At 35.5% G+C, this 12,993-nt stretch overlaps 1 protein-coding gene across 1 annotated transcript; it reads left to right on the top strand.

Moving 5' to 3' along the window:
* Nucleotides 1-1,392: 1,392 nt before the first annotated feature.
* On the top strand, nucleotides 1,393-8,939 carry SMG7 (Telomerase activating protein Est1). Its single transcript, XM_086256541.1, has 8 exons — nucleotides 1,393-1,571; nucleotides 2,866-2,976; nucleotides 3,255-3,860; nucleotides 3,987-4,109; nucleotides 5,131-5,360; nucleotides 5,445-7,462; nucleotides 7,552-7,692; nucleotides 8,327-8,939. The coding sequence occupies exons 2-6, from the start codon at nucleotides 2,920-2,922 to the stop codon at nucleotides 7,441-7,443; spliced, it is 3,015 nt and encodes a 1,004-aa protein (XP_086112667.1). The 5' UTR covers nucleotides 1,393-1,571; nucleotides 2,866-2,919; the 3' UTR covers nucleotides 7,444-7,462; nucleotides 7,552-7,692; nucleotides 8,327-8,939.
* The last annotated feature ends 4,054 nt before the right edge of the window (nucleotides 8,940-12,993 follow it).

The raw sequence follows: 12,993 nt of genomic DNA on the forward strand, positions 1-12,993 counted from the left end.
AAATTCTCACATAAAATTTTAAGAACCCAGAAGAAATCTTGGGGTGAATTGTTCAAATCTAGTTAGAAGAACCCAACTCAGATTATGAAAGAAAAGAAATAGTCAAATTCATCAATAAATCACTTTGGCTCAAACCTTCACACTTTGCGTTTGGTGTCAATCGGGGAGAGATTTGTGCGACTTTGCTTCAAAGAAAATATCTCCACATCCGAAAAAAACCCTAACCATCTCAAATTAACAATGACAAAACCAAAAATCAAGACCCATGCCTTCATATGTCCCGAAATCGATTATTGACTTTGCTTTAAACGATTTGATGTGGTTCCATTTTGCTTCTAATTGGCTTGTTTGACAGTGGTTTTAGAAGACTTAAAAGTGTTTTTGACTATTTAAAAACACTTTTACTTATGTTTGACAAAAAAAATAAGAGGCACTTTTGGATTTTAAAAAAACTTGGAAGCGCTTCCGTTTGAAGTACCTACCAGATACTTCCAAGTATATTAACAATAAACACTTGAATTTTTTTCAAAAAAATTTATGAATTTATAACAAAAGCGCTTCTAGTGAAAGCGTTACTGAGCAAAAACGCTTGCTACAGAAACACTCCTAAACAAGCCCTAAAAATTAAAGGTTTTGCTCAACAATGAAAAAAGAAAGAGCAACGTGGAAAACAGGAAGGAACAGAAGCGTGTAAAAGAGGAGTGAAAAAGTGGTTTTGAGTTTTTTTACTTATATTTTAGTTTTATTAAAAAAATAATATAAAAATAAAAGATTTTAATTGATGTGGCAGGAGCAGCCTCAGATGCTATATTAGATGGTATATAAATGTGGTATCTTAGATGCCACATTAGATGGTCCCTTAGCATTACCCATTTAATATTTAAGAGATCATTTGTGTCTCATAAGCCTTCCCAAGTCAAAGAAAAAAGATGACTAGGCTTCAAATTAAAAAATACAAATATAGAAAAAACAGGAAACAGGTCAATTAAAATTTTTTTTTTTTTTTGGCCAAGAGGTCAATTAAAATTCGTAACTTCGCAAAACAGAGATGAAAAATTATTTCTTATATTGAGAAAATAATAACTTATTTCGTAAGCAAAACAAAATAAAAAGAAAAAAAAATATAGTGTTCGACGGCCGAAGGATACGTAGCAATTTAGCATTTCCTCCCACATAAAAAAAGAAAAATTGTATATTATATATATAAATAGCATTAACAGGCACTAAAACGGCGGCGTTTACCGGATCGCCGCCTGAAACCAAAGCTGGTAAGACCTAATAAATAAATAGAAAAAGCAAAAAACAAATGAATAAAACAAATAGAAAAACAAAAAGAATAAAAAAAGGAAAGACATAAGAAATTGTCTCTCTAACCTCATCCCGTTTGGACCCAAAAACCACAAAAACCAAAAGAAACCAAACCACACCGTCTCTCTCTATTTCTCTCCACCCCCTCTCTTTCTCTCACCAAACCCTAAACGAAGACTTTCCTTATTGCTTTCTGAAATTTCAAAAATTCGAAATCCGATGTTCTAATCCAACCAGTCGCTGCGTGGATCTGGTTCAGAGAGGTTCGTTTTTTCTTTTTTCTTTCTTTTATCTTCCATGGCTTTTATGTATTTATTTATGCTTTTGGCGGAAACTTTGGAGCTGATTGATCTAATTATGGTATGGTTGTTGATTTAGTGGATCTAATGTTATTCGTTCTTCTTTGCTTTCCTTTTTTTCTTTTGATTTTTTTTTATCTTCAGGATTTTTTTTAAATATATTTTTCTGTTTTAAATTTAGGAAACGAAAGGGGAAATAAATTTGAAATTTGGATTGGTATGATATGCAGCTATTGCTGAATTTTCTGGGTTTTGTTTTGTTTTTATTATTTCTCCCGAAATCTCGCAGAAACCAGACATGGGTTAAATTTTGTCTTTGTATATAATATATTGTATGCACAAAGCGTTAAGGAAGTTGGGATTTTATTTCTGAAATTTTGATGCATATTAGGTTGTTGTATGTAATTGTTGTTGCGTATCCTAACCTTCAGTTTTACGAATATTGTTTTGTTCTCAAAAAAGTTTTAACAATATTGTTCAAATATTGCTGAAATCTGTGCATCCAGTTATATGAGTGTTCTGAAAAGAAGAAGGGTTTTTAGGGGGAACTGAGAAATTTTTCCTATGGTTAGCAAGAACGTAGTGATAATGTGGATAATTTGGGTCACTTTTTTTTTTTTTTTTTTTTTGAGGGGGAGGGGGTTTTAATAGATTGAGTCTTACGGGGAGTTTTAGAAACTGTTAATGGCGTTACTGGTTTTGGAAAAAATTTTTGGCTTGTAAATAATTGGTGTTTATTTTGTTGTGAGTTATGATCAGTAATCAGTATGCTTTCTAGATTTTGATATATGCTGCTATCTGGCAACGGTTCCATTATTGTCACCTTAATTGTTTTTTTTTTTTTTTTTTTTGGCCTTAGTCATAGGGTGTAGGCAATAATATTAAGGTTTTTATTTAGTTTCATCTTCTCTTTTAAGGCATGACTATTCCATTATGGCATGCTCTGATTTTCTTTTCTGTAATACTCATAAAACTGTTGCAATCATCATCTACAGTGGGCAACTAATTTAAAAACCTACAATTGAGAATTTTTCAAATTAAATTTTGATGGTAATATACATATTTGCTAGTTATGATGGATATTGTTTACAATGATTGATTTGGGATGGATGCTTAGCTAAAATATTTTTAGGTCAAATTATGGGAACATATTTAGGTCCCTCATCCTTCCTTCACTGGTTTTGATTTCCTTTTATTGAGAAACTATACTTGTTTAGTTTATCCTTCATCTAATTATGGGTTTTTGAACTTTCTGCAGATTGTATTCTGTTTGCAGTTAATTAAATATGTTTGATGGATGATGATCGCATAGATGGATAAAATGTCTGCTCCTCCATCGAGGGAGCGTGCCCAACGTCTGTATGACAAGGTATATACTTTTCTCATCATTGAAAATTATGTGTTTCTTGATTACTAGTTTTGGAACTGCCTATAGGTGAATGTGAATCTCAACTAATACGGGCTTGATAAAAAAATATTAATGGAAATTCTGTTAGACTTACAGTCTACATCAGGAATCTGTGTGTGTGCGTGTGCGCACCTGTGTGCTTGTGTATGCGCATGCTTGTGGGTGTGCTCTGTCTGTATATTCTGTATGACCATGCTCCATGATTTTCCTGCTGTTTACATTAATTTTTTTCCCTACAGGTTATTGAGTTGGAGAATAGGCGTCGGAGGTCTGCCCAAGCACGAATTCCATCAGATCCCAATGCCTGGCAACAGATGCGTGAGAATTATGAAGCAATAATTCTCGAGGATCATGCCTTTTCAGAGCAGTACAATATCGAGTATGCTTTGTGGCAGTTACATTACAAGAGGATTGAGGAATTGCGGGCACACTTTAGTGCTGCTATGGCTTCTACAGGTTCAAACTCATCTCAGGGTGTAAAGGGCCCTATTCGGCCTGATCGGATTACAAAAATAAGACTGCAGTTTAAAACACTCCTTTCAGAAGCGACTGGATTTTATCATGATTTAATAGTGAAGATCAGAGCAAAGTATGGGCTTCCTCTGGGTTATTTCTCTGAGGATTCTGAAAATCGAATTGTTATGGACAAGGATGGAAAGAAATCTTCTGACATGAAGAAAGGTCTCATATCGTGCCACCGATGTTTGATATACTTGGGTGACCTTGCACGTTACAAAGGATTGTATGGGGAGGGGGACTCCAAAAATCGGGAGTATGCTGCTGCCTCAAGTTACTACCTGCAAGCTGCATCTCTTTGGCCATCAAGTGGGAACCCCCATCATCAGGTGTTTGTTTTGATATTTTTTTTTACAGTGTATATTTATGCTATATTCGTTATATGTTGTTGCCTCAATGTGTCTGTTTATCACAATTACGATCTTTCACTATGATGAACCCTCTGCATGTTTCAGCTTGCTATATTGGCTTCCTATTCGGCGGATGAGTTAGCGGCTGTTTATCGATATTTTCGTAGCCTGGCGGTGGATAGTCCCTTTTCAACTGCAAGGGATAACTTAATTGTTGCATTTGAGAAGGTATTGTGTTTTTAATGTGACGTATGGCAATTGTTGTAACTGTCTGATGTGCTCTTGTTAATCATCTAGCTCTTCCAATAAAATTTTTCTTTCAAATTTTTGAGGATATAATTGAAGGTTTATGTTGTTTTTCTTTTGTCTTATCTCTTGTTAGTTCTAATTCTTGTGCTATGAGGATCATACAGACATATATATATATATATATATTACTTTTTGTGGAACCTTTATGACATGTTTTTGGAAATTTTAGTTATGAAAGAAAGGAAATATATGATATATGAGATAGGCAGGAAGTAAATGAAGAAAGTATTTATTTGAGTGCATTTATGGAATATTTAAGAATTAAAGAACACAAATCTCATTTTCTCTCCAAATCATTCCAGTTTTGAGAGAAAAATGTGGGCCTGGGGGGACCTTGGCTCCAAAAATCTGCTCTCTGCTTTCTGTTTCTCTCCACATTTATTGCCAACTTAGCCACCCCTGGGGTTTAAGTTTGAGTATCTTGATTATGTACCTCTAGATTACCTGAGAAATACGTAGAATGGTTGATTGTCTTATATTGTCAGGGTGACTCTTGAGTAGACATATTAATATCTTCCATGGGCTGTGGAATGTTTTTTGGAAACCATGCTTGAGAACAAACACCTCTTGTCGTGCAGTGGTACTTCTTCCTTTGATAAAGAGGTCTTGAGTTGGAGTCTTAATGGAGTAGCTTATCAAACCCTTATAATGGTTGAGAGGGGTTAGGAAAGGGAGGGCTACCTTCTTTTGCATAGCCAAGCTTAAAACTTAAAGAGAACTTCATCTGGTTATTCTTCTTTCAAGTGTAAATCTATCCAAACTAATAATCATGTACAATAACATGTGACTGTTTACTAATTAATTTCTGATTTTACATCACTAAAGCCTTTATCCAGTGTAACATCTTTAATTTTCTCACTTGGATTCCTTACTGTATTACCTAATATACTTTTACATAATTTATGTGATATAAATTTTTGTTTTTTTTGTTTTTGGGTAGAATCGTCAGAGTTACTCTCAACTGTCAGGGAACGCTAACACTTCTGCAGTCAAAGAGTTGCCTGCACGATCAGGCAAAGGTAGAGGGAAAGCGGATACAATACCTGCATCTAAAGATAACAACACAGAAGTGAGCCTTGTTAAGGAAAGAACATCCAGTATTCAAGAGGCATATAAAGCTTTTTGCATTCGGTTTGTCCGTCTAAATGGCATTCTTTTTACGCGTACTAGGTGAGATGGATCATCTCTCTCTCTCTATACATATATATATATTGTTTGGAAGATTACCCCCTTAGTATGACTTTCTTTGTGTAGCCTGGAGACATTTGCAGAAGTTCTCTCTGTGGTAAGCAGTGGCTTATGTGAGATTCTGTGTTCTGGAGCTGAAGAGGAGTACAATTTCGGCGCAGATGTTGTTGAGAATGCACTTGTCATTGTTAGGCTTGTCTCTATACTGATATTCACAGTTCATAATGTGAAAAAGGAAAATGAAGGTCAGACATATGCAGAAATTGTTCAACGTGCTGTTCTACTGCAGAATGCATTTACTGCTGTTTTTGAGTTGATGGGGCACATCTTAGAGAGATGTGTGCAGCTGTGTGATCCTTGTTCAAGTTCCCTGTTACCGGGCATTCTAGTTTTTGTAGAATGGTTGGCATGCTGTCCTGATGTTGCTGCTGGAAGTGATGCAGATGAAAAACAGTCATCTGTTCGATCAAAATTCTGGAATGTTTGCATATCCTTCTTGAATAAACTCTTGTCAACTGGGCCGATGTCCTTAGATGATGATGAAGATGAGACTTGCTTTAATAATATGAGCAGATATGAAGAAGGTGAAACTGAAAACCGTCTTGCTTTGTGGGAGGATTTTGAGTTGAGAGGATTCTTGCCACTTCTTCCAGCACAAACAATATTGGATTTTTCGAGGAAGCATTCTTTTGGAAGTGATGGCCAGAAGGAAAGAGGGGCCCGTGTTAAAAGGGTTCTGGCGGCTGGCAAGGCTCTAGCAAATGTTGTTAAGGTTGACCAGAAAACAATATATTTTGATTCAAAGGGAAAGAAATTTGTCATTGGTGTTGAGCCTCAAATGAAAGATGATTTGGTGCCTACCTCATATTTAGGCATGGCTAATACAACTGATAATCTTGAAGAAAATCAAGTAGAGAATACAATGAATATGGGAGTTTCATATCCGAACCCAGAGTTAACCATGGAAGGGGATGAGGAAGATGAAGTAATAGTTTTTAAGCCAATAGTGGCTGAGAAGCGACCTGATGTGGTAGGCACTACATGGGCAGCCTATGAGAGCGTGGAGCCACCTGGTATAAATGCTTCTCTGGGTGATCTAAATGTCAATGGCACCTATATTTCTTCCCCTTTTGATAATCTTCACCATCAAAGTGCTTTTGGTGGTTCACAAATACCTGTATCTGTTGCTAATGATATCCCCCAGCATTTGCAACCAATTCAGTCACATGCTTTGAACTCTTCAGTGGAAACTTCTTTTGGTGCTAGCTCACAACTACCTGTATCATTTGCTAATAATAGTATCCCCCAGCTTTTGCAACCTAATCAATCTCATGCTTTGAAGTTGGCAATGGAGGAAGAAATGTCTCTTGCTAATAGCTTAAAGAGCATGGGATTTATGGGGAATGGGCATGTACTAAAATCTGAGCCTGTCGCAGTTTCAGTTCCATTCCAACAGCCTGTCAATGGTAGTATTGGTGGTATGTTCTACAGCAACACTAAAGCTCCAGAAGCTCAGTTACCATTTAAGTTTGATTCTATTGCATCTTCTGGAACAGTTGTTGATGGTTCGACTGTAAAGACATCATCAGCTTTGCCCACTGGTATCCGAAAAAATCCAGTTAGTCGACCTGTTAGGCACCTTGGTCCGCCACCTGGTTTTAGCCCTGTGCCTCCTAAACCGGTGAACGAACCCACTTATGGCTCAGAAGCAATGAGTGAGAATCTACTGATGGACGATTACAGTTGGTTGGATGGATATCAGGTTCCATCTTCAACAAAAGGAAATGGGCTCAATAGTTCCATTAATTACTCATCTCATGTGAATCCCCATCGCTTCACTAACAACAATGGCGTAAGTGGCACAAACTTTCCCTTTCCTGGTAAACAAGGTCCACCTATGCAACAGAAAAGCTGGCAAGATTTCCAGATGCTTGATGATCTTAAACTACACCATGAGATGCAGGTGCAGCAACAGCAACAACTTATCAATGGACATCAGCACTTGACTCCACAGCCTGAGCAATATCAAGGACAGTCTGTCTGGACAGGCCGTTATTTTGTGTGATGTCAGCATGATTGTGATGGTGAGATTTTGTTTTGCTGTTCTGCATGCTTGTATTACAATTGCTTCCTATATGTTTCTTATGTAGATGTTGCCTTTATTGTCGTTAAGGTTCTTGAGGATGATCCTGGTGAATGTCCGCATTGCCTTTTGCTACCTAATTCAAACTCCAACTTTGAAGCTTTGTCAATGTTAATTTTCTGTTGGAGCATTGGTGGCCTTGGCTTCTTGCTGGCACTTACAACTACACAGGTGTGTTTTTTGTGTAAATTTATGTGTCTATTATTTGCAAATTACTTCAATTCAGCTCAAACCCCAACTGATCTTTTTGTGTGCATTTTTCTGTTGGTGGAAGTTCAATAATTATTTGGTAGGTTGATATCTGACATTCTACGGAAACCATGCCTGTAGATCTCCACCGTCTCTTGGAATTGATTTGTCCAATAATCTACAGAGCCTGTTTCCTTATATTTAGCAAATTGAACATATTATAGTCACAATCTTCTTACCAATCTCGAGACAATATATGTTCTAAATTTAAAAAAATTTGTTGACTAAAGGAATGGTTGTTGGTTACCTCTTTTTCCCAAAGCAAGATTAGCATTCCAATCATACTGTCTGCTTTAGGCTTTCCCTGCACTCTACCTGGAACTTTACAATGCTGTTTACAGGAATGTAGACTTCACCATACTGACCCTGATATATGGGGGGTTTGTAGCCTTTTATAAGCATGAATTGAGAGCTTCTCCAGAACTCATGATTGTGCATGTCTTAGTCTGCCAATCATTTAGCTCACCAACATACTCTTGAAGGTTGAACTGGTTTTTTATTTTGTTTGTTCTGGGTTATGGTTGATTTTATTTTTATTTGTTTTTGTTCAATACAGATTTTGCCAAGCTCTCCAGCCCGGAGGATGAGAAGTATGGATACATGTTTTGTGCTGCAAAGTTCGTAAGAAGTAAATGCCTTGTCTGGTTACTTGGGGGAGGATAGAACGTGTTAATAAGATCATCTGTTGGTTTTGGGGCTTAATGCCTCCAGCACTTGGTGGTGAAATAAAAATGGTGTACTCACTCTCTACTGAACTGTTGAAGCATATATTGCATATAATCGGGAGGTGATAGTATGTAATTCTACTTGAGTTTTCTTGTGACAAGCTTTGGAGAGCTCGAGTTTGACAGGTTGTTGGGAATGATACTTTGTATCAGAAATGGGATGGTAGATATATAAAATATTGCACTGTGAAGAGTAGTCATGTCGTCAGTTCAAGTGTGGTGAATGGTCATGGTGTCCAATTTGAGACTTATGTTATTATTGATCTTACTTAGCATGATGAGTGATATATTCTACCCTTGATGAAGTCAGTGTTACCTAGAACTTCATATAATGGAATAATCTCTGTTGAACCAGATCTGATGTTCATATTTGAGGTTTGTTTAATTTTCTTGGTTCTGTTGACTATATTTTATAGTACTTATTAGTGGTTGTTTATGCAACTATTTTCTTGTTACATTTTCTGGTGTTGTGGTTATTGAGAAATTATTATGTGTGACCGTAACATTACATGATATAATGACGTGGTGTTACAAATTCACTTAAATTGTAATATATGTATAATTAAAATGATACACGTGTTATAATTTTAGTGGATTAATAACACCACATGGTGTTATGGGCACATATAATAATTTTTAATTTTTTGTGGTTACGGATGATGAAAGTAAATTTAGGACAATTACTGGAGGTCTCCTCTTGGCTATGGAAGGTAGCATGACGCATTGCACTAGTAGAATATTGGAAGATCCACAGTTTGGAATATGGCTGTTATTGGTCTAACATCATGTACGGGATGCTTTATTTCGGTGGCATCAGATCCTATAAATAGCTGATGAAGCTATGCGAGCAAAATTTGAATCTACTTTCATCAAAAAAATATTTGAATCTACAATCCCTCACTCAGAAATGTTTTGAATGGCAGCTTTTGTCTAATACCAATCTTACCAAAGTCATCCCACATTAAATGTGGGAAGGTTTAGGTTGTTCAGGTCTTGCAGGTGTGAAGGGTCTGGGATTGTTGGTAGGCTCAGCTTTTGGGGGTCACAGGAATATATTTTAGGACATTCATAGTTTTTTGTTGATTTTTTCTTTTATTTATGTTTTTTTTTTTTTTTTTCCAACTTATGTGGTACTCAGTATGCAAATTACATCAAAATAAGATGTCCCCTAAGCTCGGATGAAAAAGTTGAGTGTGCATGAGGGAGCTTTAAGTAAAGACGCTCTTACTTAAAGAAAATAAGAATACCTACTCCGGCATACAATTCAATGATCATAAATATTTAGATTTTAAGAAATCTTTTAAAGATTATTTTTATAAAAAATTAGCTAAATTGAAACTGTTTAGTTAATTTATTACTATAAGTATCATTTTAATTATATTGTATTTGTTTGCGATTTGGTTAATATTTTTACAACAATGATTTTTTAGAATGAATTAAAAAATGAACGGTTTCGATCATTTAAAGAAAAGTAAGTAAACAACTTTATTTGAAGCTCCCTTTTCGTGGCATTTTTTATTTTATACTAGGTAATACATAGATTAGGATATGCATCAAGTCCTCTCCATCATGTAAATAATTGGGGGTTGTTAAGCGGCTGTGGTTCTGATCATTGTGTACTGAAGATACTGGTTTTCCATGGCCATTCATCCTACAAACACCTTTTCTTGTTTTTGTTGTTGTTTTTGTTCTTTTTTTTTTTTTTTTTGGTTTTTGGATGAGAAGTGCAAGAGCATTTTATTTCTTAATAGAATAATATCCATGTGAGATTTCGTTCAAGTACAGCTCAGGTCGCTGTCTACGTGCTGCATGGATAATTGTCAAGGCTCATGGAACATGCCTTGCACGGTCGTTCTTTCGATGCAAGTGTTGTAATTGTTATCCTGATAAAAGAAAACTGCATTATTCTATATTTGAAAAAAAAAAGTTGTATGTGTAAGAAATAATCTCAATCATGCGACATACTATGTCGCTATTCGGAACCAATTTATTTATTTATAGACCCAACACATTTTTTATATCTAACATTAAATTTAAAATTACAAAAATTTATTATCACACTCAATAAATTTCTCAAAAATACCCCTATTAAAACCCAACATCACAACCAACTTATTTTATTCTATGTACCCAACAACACACCCAATAATCTCAACATCATCACCCCCGCCACTTTAACATGCACCATAACCACCACAAATTTATGGTATGTATAGGCCGCACCTGTCGCTCCGTCCTCAACCCCTTTTCCACCGTCGATTACGCCGCCAAGATCTGGATCTGCGTCTTCTGCTTCACCTGCAACCACTTCCCCCCCCCCCCCCCAACTACGCCTCCATCTCCGACGACAATCTCCCTGTCGAGCTCTTCCCTTAGTACACCACAATCGAGTAAGACTCCGCCCTCGAAAAACCTACCTCGCCTCCGGTCTTCATCTTCGTTGTCGACACGTTTATGATTGAGGAGGAGCTCTCGTTTCTCAAGTCGGCATTGTCTCAGGCTCTGGGTCTCCTCCCCGATCACTACCTCGTCAGGCTCATCACATTCGGGAGCTTCGTCCATGTCCACGAATTGGGGTTCTTTAGATTGTGAAATTAGAGTATTTAAATTCCTAGCGTTAATTGAAAAAAAGAGAGAGGCTGTTTTGGCATTGCTCATCAGGTTGTGCATGCTTTTTTTGAACCTAGAATTTGTATGCTTCTTTCTTAGGTAATAGCTTTTTGGTTTGCTAAAAAAAATTGAGAAACTTATTAGAATGAATGTTCTATATCTCTCTCTTAACAATTTCAAATGAGGCAAGTGTTAGTATAATGCTGTTACATATAATTTGGGGATAAATTTGAGCAAAAATGAGGATGTTCATATATTTATTTAGGGGACTTTTAGTGTTTTCTAATTCTCGGAGTTTTTTTTTTTTTTTTTTTTTTTTTTTTTTTTTTTTTGTGGTCAACAACTTAGTCGAATTCTAATAAAATCGCTTAGGAGTTATTTCTGATTTTGTTTCTATTTAGATGTTGTTGTTGAATGCCAAAGTTGGGAATCTCGAGGGAGGATTTTATTTGTACCTTCTAATGATGACAATGTATGAAACTTGGTTCTAATTGGTGTTTCCTCTAAGTTACTTTTTCCTTTGATAGATGACCATGACACGGGTGTGAACTTTGATCCTCGAATTGGGTCCCTGCTGCATATTGAATTGGCAAGCTAACTAAAGAAGGAAGTGTAAAACAAGCTAATATTTGTATATATGTAATGTTGATTGAAATTAAAATTTTATATTGTTTACTATCAACAATTTAGCAACAATTTTCAAGTCTTCAAATGTGAAGATTGGTATTCATCAATATAATATTGCATACCTAGATATACATCACGAACCATAAAATAGTTTAATTTCAAACTAAATTAAATATCATATTTATAATTTTTGGATTTTTAATAGCTCTTCGCTTTATTTAGGCTGAAAAAGGGCAAGAACAAAGCATTTGAAAGTTCAAAGCAGTTTCTTATTGCCAGTCTCTCTCTTTGGTTTTTCTAATTCAAATTCCAAAGCTTTCAGGTATTAAGCTTCTTTCTTTGATTTTGTTAAAATAATTCTTTTTAAAGCTTTATATTCTTCTATTGATTATTAGTTATGTTGCACGTATTTAATGGTATCTTGATTTGGTTATTTCATTAGCTGACTTCTCATTCTGATCGTGTTGTCTGAATGATGCTTCTTACTGCTTTCGTTTTTTGGTTCACTTTTAACAAGTAAAAAGGAGAACATACTTGATTGATTTGGGGCAGGAAATTCGCTGACACTGATGCTTCAGCGCCCGATGCTCCGGTTAAAGCTGAGAAATTTGCTCCGAGGTAAAGTGTACTGATTGTTTGTGGTGGTTTGTGAGGTGGGTTTTTTGAAATGTCTGTAATGTGTTTTTGTTTTTTACTTACCACTTGGGTGTTGCATTGCAATTTGCGAGCACAAAATTAATGATGCTATTGCAAATGAAACATAGCGTTTAGAGAATTTGGTTAGAGAAATATTTGCAGGAAACATAGGTATGCAATTTTAGTATTTTATGATTGTTGAGATCGATTTTCTTATATATTGCTTTATATTATGTCGACACATTTACCCAAATATTAGAGATTAATATAACTCTTCACAGAAGAAAAAAAAAAAAAAAAACCTAAGCCTAACTATTTTACCCTTCACAGTCCACTAATTCACAAACCTTCATAACTTTAAATATATTTGAGAAACAAATCAAAAGACAAATACAATTTTTTGCCTAATCCATTGCAATTTTTAAGATACACCCAAAAAAGTCGTTCACACACTCTTAATTCTGCGCATCACATTTGAATTTCAAACTTCCATATTTCATAACACACTTTTTATATATTACCTTCATAATCTAGAATACATATTGAAATACAATTAATAAATACGAAAAATAGGAGGAGAGAGTGAGGATGATGGTGTGATTTTACCTTCTCTGAGTGCAGCCTA

Source organism: Dryas octopetala, chromosome 1, assembly GCF_963921425.1.
Source record: "Dryas octopetala chromosome 1, drDryOcto1.1, whole genome shotgun sequence".
Classification (NCBI taxonomy): domain Eukaryota; kingdom Viridiplantae; phylum Streptophyta; class Magnoliopsida; order Rosales; family Rosaceae; genus Dryas; species Dryas octopetala.

Excerpts from the sequence above, each read along its gene's own strand:
- SMG7 (XM_086256541.1), top strand. The coding sequence starts at position 2,920 with ATGGATAAAATGTCTGCTCCTCCATCGAGGGAGCGTGCCCAACGTCTG. Across the intron at positions 3,861-3,986 it reads GTGGGAACCCCCATCATCAG|CTTGCTATATTGGCTTCCTA; the intron begins GTGTTTGTTTTG and ends TGCATGTTTCAG. Across the intron at positions 5,361-5,444 it reads ATTCTTTTTACGCGTACTAG|CCTGGAGACATTTGCAGAAG; the intron begins GTGAGATGGATC and ends TTCTTTGTGTAG.